This window comes from Poromitra crassiceps (assembly GCF_964638095.1).
Source record: "Poromitra crassiceps genome assembly, chromosome: 1".
Lineage (NCBI taxonomy): Eukaryota > Metazoa > Chordata > Actinopteri > Beryciformes > Melamphaidae > Poromitra > Poromitra crassiceps.
The window spans coordinates 97,772,626-97,785,392 of NC_139623.1; the positions used below are offsets into that span (position 1 = coordinate 97,772,626).

A 12,767-nucleotide genomic window follows, 5' to 3' on the forward strand; every position below is an offset into this window, starting at 1 on the left:
AATATTATTGCCAATATATTTGACCTCCTTCAGCTCAGAAAGTCTGTAAGACTGAAAGGAGTTAGAGGGCTGAGGTGTGAGCATGCAGAAAATGGATTATCAGTGATCAGATTATTGGGATGTACCATGAAACATATTTACTGTATATTCAAGGCTGGGCGATATAACTTCAAATCAATATCACTGTTATTTCTAACTTTTACCTCGATTACGATTAATGAGCAATTATTTATTTTATACACTTTTTTTAACACTGCCCTCTAGACTCTATACTGTACTGTTTGTGTTTTCGCTTGTGTCATCCTCCATGCCGACAGCTTCGCTTTGAGTGAACGCCTGAACGCGGACTAATGCTAGTTGGATGGGCGGAGGCACGTGACTGAACATGATGTATTTGTTCATGAATACACACATTGGGGAAAATATTAACCAAATTAACATTAATTTATTTAATTAATGGATTAATTGACATGATGCATTTTGGGTTTTTCTATTTCATCATTTCCTGAATAAAATTATATATATTATAATAACATAATTGTATTTTAATAACATCCCTGATGGCCCATTATGTCACACATGTTCTAGTAGGCCTATGCACTGTACTGCATATTTTACATCAGAACTAACATTTAGAACCTTTCTAAATCTACATGTGTGACGTAATGGGCCATCAGGGATGTTATTAAAATACAATAATGTTATTATAATATATATATAATTTTATTCAGGAAATGATGAAATAGAAAAACCCCAAATGCATCTGTCTTAGCTGTTTTAGGTATGTATATATTCTGGCGGTTGGCTCGCTGTGTGTAAATCCATCAGGAGGTGGATGGATGTGGTGCTGCCTGTAGAGCCATGGCAGAAGATGCGTAAGCTGAATAGTTGGTGCTAAAATATAAGTGGGGAACGGCCAAACATTGTAAATCCTCTCAACCCCAACATCCAACGACTTGACACAGCAGAGGGAGAGAGCGGGAGACTGCTCTCTCTGTCAGAATCCCTGCAGGGAAGCTGCCTGCGCTGCATGGGCTTGGATTTGGGCCAGCTACACCCCCGTTATTTCTGTCTCTAGATAAGGATGCTTTTGACGTAATGTTCAGAAGCACGGCCTGTTAGATGCAGCTAAAAAGGCTAAAGCTCTGCTCAGTACTGCTATAATACAACTGTGTGCAGGCAACACAGAAAGCTGGATTTGTGTGCGTTTTTGGACCGGTGTTTTCACTATATAGTGGTTGATATTTGAGTTTCCAGTACACTTGAACAATTATGGGAAAGTGAGCTGGGAGAGTGATGGGAGAATGATTGTGATATGTGAGGAGTTGAGATCCTATAATAATAAAAAGGGAAAGTGTGTGTGTGTGTGTGTGTGTGTGTGTGTGTGTGTGTGTGTGTGAGTGTGAGAGAGAGAGAGAGCAGAAATTGTGTTCGGCCACAGCTATGCCATTTTACGTGTGATCGCGCTGTCTTTCAGGATGTGTAAAGAGCACCCCTGCGCCCTGCGGGTGACCTAACGCAGAGGTTCTCAAATGTTTTTCAGCCAAGGACCCTTTACAAGATAGAAAATATACCGCGGACCCCCTCATTCTGATTTGTGATTTTGGGCTAAGCTTAATTGTTTCCACGGTAACGTGCTTGACTTTTAATTTGATAGGTTTGTTATTAGAATGTAATCCATGAACCATTTTAGATTTAAAGCATAAACTATTTTCGTTGAACTATGAAGATTTTGCAAAACAAATATATATATATATTTTTTTTATTACATTACATTTACATTACGTCATTTAGCAGACGCTTTTGTTTTGTCCAAAGCGACTTACAATATCACAATTTGTCAACAGTCCAGAAAACCACTATGCAACACAATAAATGACAGCCAAGATATTTTGATAGACTAGCACCATGTAGGAAGTAGTTTGAGAAGGAATAAGTAACATGTAGCATTTTCTTTTTAATTATAAAAAAAAAAAAAAAAAAAAAATCTTTACTTGAAAACTTTTCGCGGACCCCCTGGCAAAGTGCCACGGACCCCTGGGGGCCCGCCGACCCCCATTTGAGAACCACTGACCTAACGGACTGAACCACTGAAGAGGACTATGAAACCCCTCTGGGGAGAGAGAGGAGAGGCTGCATGCCAACTTGCCAAATTTGAATTACGTAATTAGGGCTGACTAAATCGGTCTAAATGGGACTAAATGTCTAATTGGTGGCCAAACTGAGTGAACACAGGTTCAGCACCATGGAGAGCTCCATTCTTTAGCTACTGATGGAAGACACCTAAGTGGAGGAGCGCAACTGAGTGGAGTTGGAATCAGCCAGGGAAGTGGACTATGAGAGGAGAGAGGAGAGAATGCGCACATATATTGGCAATTGACCAAAAGAGTTGGAGATTCAAAAAACACAGGATAATAAGATGTAAATATCCCTTGTGCAAGCACTTACTAGAGTGTCTTTTGATGGTATCTGCAACACTGAAGTGGCTAATGATGGAATTTGACACAGAGGGGCGAGGGTTAAAAGAGTCATTGGAGTCATCAGGTGGTAACCCCCCCTTCACCGGCGTTTCGACGACAAAACCACTACACCTCTAGAGGGCTCGTCGGCAACACCTGGCATCCCAGGTGTGCCCTCCTCTGCTTTCAACCCTCCCCTCTGTGTCGTCTCCCACAGTTTATCAGCAGCACCGGGCAACAGCTTCCGTGCCAACTCCAATTCCTCCATGACAGTGGTATTGATGCACTGCAAACTTTGGTTTACATCCCGTTGCTGTGCTTCACTCGACTGATTTGACCTTGCCTTCGCAGATGTATGACAGTCAGAAGGGTGTAGTCAACGCGAGGCCTCTGTCCCTCCTCCCTCCAACACGGAAGCCTGTGGGCAACAGCCTCCGTGCCCGAGTCAGACTCCTCCATGACACCATTCTCCCTCAAACACCGAAGCTTGTGGCCCGCCGCTGCGATTCCTGTGGTGCTCTCTTGCACTGTGCTCGTGTTGCTTATAGTCGTTTCCGGTCCAAAGTCTATTACCGCGATATCAGCCGATGAGTCCTCTTCCGCCCCCACTCTCGCAGACTCTGGGGGTATTCTCTTATATTTACTTTTCGTAGCTAAAGCGGGTGTTTCCAACGTGCTGAAAAGCCTGGGAAACTACAGCCATGGGAAGCTAACCCATGCCTGTCCCGGTGGGGTCTGTTCCCTCCTGTCAGCTGTCTCTCCATGCCGCCGCAAGGACTTTCCCCTGTCGTCAGCTGAACTTTCTCAGCAGTCACTGGACAAATCCAGAACATCAGATTAAAAAAACACAGGATAATAAGATGTAAATATCCCTTGTGCAAGCACTTACTAGAGAGTCTTTTGATGGTATCTGCAACACTGAAGTGGCTAATGATGGAATTTGACACAGAGGGGCGAGGGTTAAAAGAGTCATTGGAGTCATCAGGTGGTAACCCCCCTTCACCGGCGTTTCGACGACAAAACCACTACACCTCTAGAGGGCTCGTCGGCAACACCTGGCGTCCCAGGGAGAATATCAACATATCAGATATAGGCAAAAAGAAATCCAATATTGTGCATCCCTAGTTGATTATACTTTGTCATCTTAGGGTCATAGAATATCCTTTCAAAATTATGTTACTTATGTCTTTCTTGCTAACAAAGCTGGCACCTGGGTCTTCAATACATTAGAATGAGAGTGAATGGGATTTTAGGGTGCAAGGTGCAGTCTCCGTCAGAAAATTCAAGCACAGTATTGGATATGTGCTGAGCTCAATCACTGAGTTTTCAAAGGAAATATAAATCATGACTCACATCATCTCACACACATCCACACACATCCACACACATCATTCACATCATCTCACACACAGTGGATTTGCGTTGCTCAAGCTCTCAGTTGACTTCCATAATCAAACTGGACAGCTAAATCTCAGAGCGTGGGGCGGGGATACCTTGCCCCAATGCCATCACGTACATGTAAAGATAATTAGCGAAGGATTTCTTAAACCCTCAGAAATGTTAATCAGATTTGAAGGGTAGTGTGCGCGCGTGTGTGTGTGTGTGTGTGTGTGTGTGTGTGTGTGTGTGTGTGTGTGCGTGTGCGTGTGCATGTGTGTGTACTGTGCATGTGTGTGTGCATAATGTGTTGGAGCTGTCAGTGCTGTGAAGGTCACCAGGCTGGTTCTGCTGCTGTTTGCTGTTCTCTGAGTACTTTAGATGCACGGTGTCTCTCCCATGCTAATCAGGGTGAGATGAAACAATGACAGAAATAAACACCGGAGTTAGATAGGGAGTCAGAGATGCTGCAGATGGAGCATTCTCAATGATGGAGATTTGCATCTTTAGGCCTCAGATGCCTTGATGCATATCACAATCTGATGAGATAAGTTGGAAAAGAAGTCGGGGTTCAGAAAATAGGAGAGGATTAATTATGCTGGAGGTGACACTGTACATTGAATGCCTGTGTGTGTGTGTGTGTGTGTGTGTGTGTGTGTGTGTGTGTGTGTGTGTGTGTGTGTGTGAGAGAGAGACAGGACAGGTAAACCTAAACCACATCAGTGGCAATAAGCCTGTCCTGTCATTGACTTGTTGTCTTGTCGTTTACGGAATCACCTTGTTCTTAATTAATGACTCACTGAATACTGAATTATCTGACATTATATGGGAAAGGAGTCTGTCGGTTGTACAACTCTGCTCAGTTAATAGCAGACATCAGCTGATCCAGTTTAAAGTCACTCACCGTCTCCATTACTCCAAGCATAGGCTACATAAGATATATCCCTCTGTCTCATCGCTATGTGATAGGTGTCAGGGGTCGGAGGGCACATTGTCACAGGCTTTTTGGTTCTGCGCTTCACTGTCCGGATTCTGGGCTAAGATATTTGACTGGTACTCGAAGGCTTATAAAATAACCCTTCAGCCCGAAGCAGAACTTGCCATCTTCGGCTGCTCGGAACTCTCTCTGGACTTCCCCACAACTGTGCAGCAATCTCTGACGCAAGGGACAATTGTTGCCAAAAAACTAATCTTGAAAGAATGGAAGTCTTCTACTTCGCCTTCTTTTCAATTGTGGCTGACGGAAATTACCTCTGTTATACGGATGGAGAGGATTAGGTTCCTGAGGACCGACTCAGAAGTTCTTTGCCATTTGGGGCCCGTTTCTAGCCTACCTTGTTGAGGTTGCGGGAGACGGATGAGCACAATAATGTACCTCTCGTAAAAATATAAGCACCTTACACGACTGGTAGCACTGAATGTTGAAAATGTGTATTTTTATTTTTGTGTTGTTTGTTTGTTTTTGTTTTTTCCGTTCTGTGTCTGAGCCTGTTTGTCTTGTTCATATGTTGTTCTGAAAAACGGAAAATAAAATATATATATATAAAAAAAAAATGACTCACTGAATAAAGATGAGATGTTCATGGTTCTATGCTTTCTCTGCTTTTACACTTTAGGCAAAACATCGCAGATGCACCTATTCATGACTTGCGTCTTGTGAAGATTTTTGTTGTGGCAGCCATCTTGATGCCCTGTATTTGCTACGCAATTGGAAATGGATTGGAACACTAGTGGAAAACGTAAATATCTCAAAAACTAGACATCGCATTGCTTATATTTTGACATTGAGTGCGTTTACATGCACACAATAGTCAGATAACTGAAAATAATCAAGTAACTGGCAATAATCTGATTTCCGCATTCACATGCACTTTAGTAAGTAGCGGGAACTCACCTCAAAGTCTGTGAGTGGACATTGAGATTGGACCATGCACTGAATAAAACTGGTGATTCAGCAGGAAGCTAGGTGCATGTGTTTATGGGATTTTCTCATAATCCGATATAAGCCTTTATCTGATAAAGGATATGGGTTTATGCTGTTTACACTGACCACTTGAATTATCAGGTAACTCGAGAAATCCCATAATGATCAATTTATTAGTGTGCATGTGAACACACTCATTGTGAGTGAGAGCACAGGTAGCTTAAAGGTTTGATGTGTAATACATGTATGTAGGGTTAAAGACGTGTGAACTGTCACAGTTTAAAAATGTGTCAATTTAGTAAAAAGTGCAGCCTGTACATTCAGCTAGAGTGAATTATGACATCACTGCTCTAGCTTCATGGTAGCAAATAGCTGAATAAGTAATGAAGTACTAAAAGTGGTGACCTGTTTAAAGTTTGAAAAGAGTGTCTAGCTTAAAATAAAGAGCAGTTCAAAGAGGGCATGGTTTTGAACAGTCCTCCCATAGACTTACATCATAAAAACAGGTACTGTGTGCTGCGTTCGGGCATCATGATGGCCGCCACAATGAAAACAAACAAGTGCAAGTCATGAATATGTTTCTAGTCAAAATGTGGAATGCTAAAAGAAGAATAGCAAAAACTGAGCAGCAAGTAACCGGATATCAGGCTAGGAATTTCACGGAATTCAGTTCTGTTTCCTGCCATTCCAATTCAACTCCAATTGTTTTCCCATGGAGCTGGGTGACATTCCAATTCCAAATCCAGAAATTGAATTGTAAGTTATTGTGCATTCTCAATTCACAGTTCAATAATGGCTCCAACCTTGATGCATAGTAAGTAGTGTGTGTCTCTCTGGTGGCACACTCTATCCTTTAGCAGAGTCAACCAGAGCAGAGTGAGAACAGCGCTATCACAGCTCACAGCTAAAATGGACATTGTTCTTGGCTGCAGCTGGAGAGGAGAGCTTCAGGGACGAACTGATGGAGGATCCGTCCAGGAGCTGCCTGCTCTTTGGGTTTCTGCCCTTATTTCTTTAATAACATTTCTGCCTTTTCTGCCTCCAGGGAAATTCTCCTCCAGTAGTGGTGAACACCGACACACTCGATGGCTCCCCATATGTAAGGATTATGGTTAATCTTGTCTTTATTGTGTTATTATATTAGACTCAACCACATGACCACTGTAATTTAGGTGCCGCCTTCAGTCTGTATTATCAGTCATTCCATTCCTGTACAAGCATCCAGGTGTGTCTATGCTTATGGTTTTAATATGAATTATTAATGTGATTACTATTTTTACGATTTGACAAATTAATGTTATGTACTCACCTTCTGATATACTGTACATTAACAGAACAGCAATGATTTAATTTGTTTAAAGAAGCTGTTTCTAAAATTAAAGCAGTGAAATGCCTATATAAATATACCTACTGTATATCAAATTATATTGTGAGTCGTGAGGGATTAGCAAATGAAGCTTCATGTTCTCAGAGAAAAGCCTATCATCCTAGACCACTATTTTTGCACCACTACAGCAGTATGGCAGCAGTGTTTTCTAGGTCACCAGACACTGAACCCTTCCTTTGGGACTTATTTAATTGCAGAGGTGTAGCTGATGTGTAGCTAAGTTGTTTAGCCACAAGGTGAACTAGACAACAGGAACAGTGTTGCTGTTATCCAATATAAGCCAGGTATCACACTGACCTGCTCCAAATATCTATCCACAGTCCAAGGGAGAGCTGCATTTTATTTTCTTATTCTCCATTCTCCAAGTCATAAAATGACTTCTATAGCAAAATTGTTTATCTTTGTTTGCTATTTATTTATATTTTATGTTATTTATAATTAATTCAAAGGATATATATATATATATATATATATATATATATATATATATATATATATATATATGTGTAGCAGTAATAGTACTTCTTTTTGCACATTTATTTGATTATTTTCCCTTCTTTTATATTATAGGCTAGGCTACTATAGGCAAAAACAACAAATATTCTATGTCTATTTTTATGTTTATATGTTATGTATGTTTTTAATGTAACAATAGTTTTTTTTTAAATGTTTTATGCTTTAAAGAAATCCATGGGTCATGGGCTGTCTACAAAATTCCATCCAAATCTGTCTCTTACTTTTTGAGATATGTGAAAATATTATTAATAGTATCCGTGCAGCTTCATGACAATGAAAAAAATGTGTACACTACAAATGATAAGAAAACAATCTATGATAATAAAACAATCTAGAACAATACAGACAAACAAAGCCCCCGCCCCCCCTCTGATGCTGTGTTCAGGAGCTGGTGGGAAGGTCCAACATCTGGGACTTCCAAGTCGGCTGATAAACAGTGTTACTTTTGCATGCTATTTTAAACAGCATTACTTTTGCATGCTATTTTAAACAGCGTTACTTTTGCATGCTATTTTAAACAGCATAACTTGTGCGTGCTATTTTAAACAGCATTCTTTTGCATGCTATTTTAAACAGCGTTACTCTTGTGTTCTTTTTTAAACGGTGTTACTCTTGCGTGCTATTTTAAACAGTGTTACTCTTGCGTGCTATTTTAAACAGTGTTACTTTTGTGTGCTACTTTAAACAGCATTACTTTTGCGTGCTATTTTAAACAGTGTTACTCTTGCGTGCTATTTTAAACACTGTTACTTTTGGATGCTATTTTAAACAGCGTTACTTTTGCGTGCTATTTTAAACAGCATTGCTTTTGCATGCTATTTTAAACAGTTACTTTTGCATGCTATTTTAAACAGCATAACTTTTGCGTGCTATTTTAAACAGCATTACTTTTGCGTGCTATTTTAAACAGTGTTACTATTGCGTGCTATTTTAAACAGCGTTACATTTGCATGCTATTTTAAACACTGTTACTTTTGCATGCTATTGTAAACAGCGTTACATTTGCATGCTATTTTTCTCAGAAAATCAAACTCAGAAGACAAATGAAAACAAACCATTACAGAGACTGCAGCTTTGCAATTTGGATAAGTGTTTGCCTCCATCAAGGGCCTTCTAGTTCTTAATGTTGCATTTACTCAAAACAGGCTTTCAGGACTGTTTAGAGACATGTATAAATAAAGGATGAGTAGAAATCAGTTAAAATTGGTTTCTCTCTAAATGAGTCTTAACAGAATCATTTTATTCTCACAGGTGAATGGAACAGAGGGGGAAATCGAGTATGAGGAGATCACACTGGAGAGAGTGAGTCTGATTCTGATCATTAGACTTTACAGGATATACTTTACTTCTTTTACTTCTACCTTTCCCATTTATTGGTGATAGTGATTCAGTCAAACCTAATAAGTATTGTTAGAATAATAGCATGTGTTTGTATTTAGGGTAACTCAGGCCTTGGCTTCAGCATAGCAGGGGGAACAGACAATCCCCACGTGGGCGATGACCCCAGCATCTTCATCACCAAAATCATACCTGGAGGAGCTGCAGCTCAAGATGGACGGCTGAGGTAAAACCACACACACACACACACACACACACACACACACACACACACACACACACACACACACACACACACACACACACACACACACACACTAACTACACTAACCACAAACCCAGTCTGCACACATACATCCAATGGGCCCAATCTTATGCCCGGTGCAAGGGCAAAGGCAAGCGTTGTCATTGCTAGTTTCTGAAAATCTGCCTTTTTTCCCTTTTAATGACCACAGGGCCACTGAAACACGTTTTTGATGTACTGACCCAGTGCTACTTAAAAGACAAAAGGGGAGATTTTGAGTGCTAGAAACTAGTAATGACAACGCTTGCACCAGGCTTAAGATAGGGCTAAATGTCTTTGCCATTACTCACTCAGGTCACAAACCCAACCAGTAGACAAACAGCCCAAAGATAAGTTGGCCGCTTCATTCCCAACCCAAAGTACTGTACCACAGCACCGCCCTTTGGCTACCAGAGTGACATTGGAGAAGATGGATAAAGCTGTCTCTCATTCAAGGCCAGCGCGCCTGTTGGAGAAAAATATAAGCCAAGTTTTCCCACAATTCCTGTATTTGTCTACCGTTTCTCTCAAAATGTCCTGCAATGTTATCATGAAAGACTTCCGTGTCTATTGTAGGATTGGTGCTTTTTGTTTGATTTGTTTTCCGGTGGCACACCGGAAAGTGAGGGGGGGGAAAGCATGTCATGAAATCAAAGTAAAATAATTTAGTAGGCTAAGTAAATAATTGTTGCCTGTATTTTTTCATCATAGTATTGTCACCTGACATAGGAGTGAACAGGGGTGGAGCATATCAATGATTTCACTTTCAATTTTTCAATTTCACAGTCATGGGGCCCTATCTTGGTACAGGCGATATCCCCTATTTGCGCTTGCACACCTGTTTGCGTGCCTTAACGATAGCAGTCCACCTTGCGCAAGTGTCCAGGTGTTATGTCGAGTTTTGCACCCCCGCCTGGCAGCAGCTAAACACATCCACACCTCACGGGAGCATATTGTAATGATTTATACAGAAATGTAACTGTTTAAAAGTGATATACTTGTCTGGTTAGACGTGACCTCCCTGTTTTCTAAGTTAAAACAGCTCCGAAATATGGTGGGGATGCAATTCTCGGCGGGGATGCGGAAATCTTCACGGCACCTGCCACAGGTGCAAATTAGAGCCGTGCCAAATCCCCAAAATGCCAGCAGAAATGCGGTCTTAAGCACCAGAATTATTGACAGGTGTGGCCAGGCAATGCCTGGGCGTTACATCAATCAAACCAATCAGATTCCCATCTCGCAATCGCTGTGTTTGCGTGAGGCATGCAATATGCTGTAATTCTCTCCATGTGTAATAGAGTGGACTCACTCGTGCCGAGGACACAGAGAGATGGAGAGAGCAGAATTTGATGTCCTGGCGTGGCAAGGCTGTGCGTAATGACATATCCAAAAGGAATTTTACTCTGCACTGCGCTTATGCGATTATGGTGCGCTCATGCGCTTGTGCACACCCCCAATTTGCATTGTGCACGGCGTTAAACCAGTGCAAAACCAGCGCAAACCCTAAATTACCGCTTTTGCAACGATAGGGCCCATGATCTCCATTGATCAGTCAACAAGGTTAGGTTTCGGGCTGTTTCAAGAAACAGGAATAAAAACAGCTTGCACACTGCAGGGCTCCAAAGTTCAGTTACATCATTTATTGCACTGAGGTAACGTTTCGAGCAGCACCCTGCTCTTCATCAGATCTTCATCAATTCAGGCTATTTTCCCATATCTCAACTGCTCATCCCCCATCACCAGCACACGCTATGGACATGCTAATTTGGCTATCGACATCTTTTGTTTTGGATAATGGCCCTCTTCAGCTGCTGCTTCTCTCATGTGTGCAGGTATGCACACATGAGAGATAAAAAACACGATTTCAGACGGAAGCCCGTCTGAAATGCCAAGGTACAATGCACAGTAAGCAGTGAAATCAGGGGCAGACTCGGCAGCAGGGCAGACTGTGCCAAACTGAATAAAACAAATCTCCATATTGTGAAAAAATATTGCATATAGCGGCAAATATTGCAATATTCGATATTACTGAATATCGGCTCAATTGTCTCAATTGTTAAACCTCTTGTGACCTGAATGATTATTTCAGTTGGACAAATATTTACACACATCATTTTCATGACCAAAACCACAATTTTAAGCAGCTGACAAATGGGACTGTGACAAGTAATGTGTTTAGGCAAAAGTCAAATTCCATTTGTTCTCTGGGGCAGTGGTGGCCCAACGGTTAGAGAAGCGAGCTTGTGACCGGAAGGTCGTCGGTTCAATCCCCGGGACCGGCAGGATAAATCTTGGTGGGGAAAGTGAAAAGGCAGCGCTTGCCCCTCCCTCATTACCACCACTGAGGTGCCCTTGAGCAAGGCCCTTAACCCCAACCGCTCCAGTGGAGCTGCTCAGTGGCCAGCAGATCAGACTGTGGTTGTACTGGTCAGCTTCCAGGCGTGAATGTATGTGTGAATGTGAACAGGGAGCTCCTGAAAAAGAGAGCATTGCTCTCAGTGAGACTCCCCCTGTATAAATAAAGGGGGGGAAAAAATCAAGGTCTACTCTATACAGTAATGCACTTTCACTCACCAACTTACCAACTCATCATCTTTCCCAACAACTGAGAGCACATATAAACCTATTCCATAGCTCTCCAGAGCCCCATGTATCTATAGCACAAGGCTTTCTTAACTCTTTTATTTTAATTTTACAATCAGATATTGAGTTGGGGGCAGGGGAAAGGCTAAGTGGCGACACCGAATCCCCAATGCAGTGAATATGGGAGGTTGACTTCTCCTGACCTTCTCTCGTGGAGTATCACACCAGATTGCTTCTCCTGGCCTTCTCTGGTGGAGTATCACACCAGATTCCTTCTCTGGTGGAGTATCACACCAGATTCCTTCTCTGGTGGAGTATCACACCATATTCCTTCTCCTGACCTTCTCTGGTGGACTATCACACCAGATTCCTTCTCCTGACCTTCTCTGGTGGAGTATCACACCAGATTCCTTCTCTGGTGCAGTATCACACCAGATTCCTTCTCTGGTGGCGTATCACACCTGATTCCTTCTCTGGTGGAGTATCACACCAGATTCCTTCTCCTGACCTTCTCTGGTGGAGTATCCCACAGGATTCCTTCTCCTGACCTTCTCTGGTGGAGTATCACACTAGATTCCTTCACCAAAACAAACCGATGCTGTGTTTTCCCTCTCTCTCTCTCTCTCTCTCTCTCTCTCTCTCTCTCTCGCCCCATGTCTCTCTCTCCCCACATCTCTCTCTCTCTCTCCCTCTCTCAGTGTGAACGACTGCATCCTGTTTGTGAATGATGTTGACGTGAGGGAGGTGACACACAGCCAAGCCGTGGAGGCTCTCAAGGAGGCAGGTGCTATTGTCCGCCTCTACGTTCTCCGCAGGAAACCAGCAGCGGAGAAAGTCACAGAGATCAAACTCATCAAAGGGCCCAAAGGTAGCTGTGAGCATCTGACTCCGAGTGTGTGT

General features: G+C 42.2%; 1 protein-coding gene across 1 annotated transcript in view; it reads left to right on the forward strand.

The window, feature by feature from the left end:
• Positions 1-12,767, forward strand: part of dlg4a (discs, large homolog 4a) — a gene marked incomplete at both ends in the record, with an annotated part of 88,612 nt that overhangs the window by 58,003 nt on the left and 17,842 nt on the right. Inside the window, 4 exons of the mRNA XM_083646474.1 lie at positions 6,806-6,859; positions 8,915-8,965; positions 9,103-9,227; positions 12,566-12,735. Of these exons, the coding sequence (XP_083502600.1) occupies positions 6,806-6,859; positions 8,915-8,965; positions 9,103-9,227; positions 12,566-12,735 (400 nt within the window). The remainder of the gene's footprint in view (positions 1-6,805; positions 6,860-8,914; positions 8,966-9,102; positions 9,228-12,565; positions 12,736-12,767) is intronic.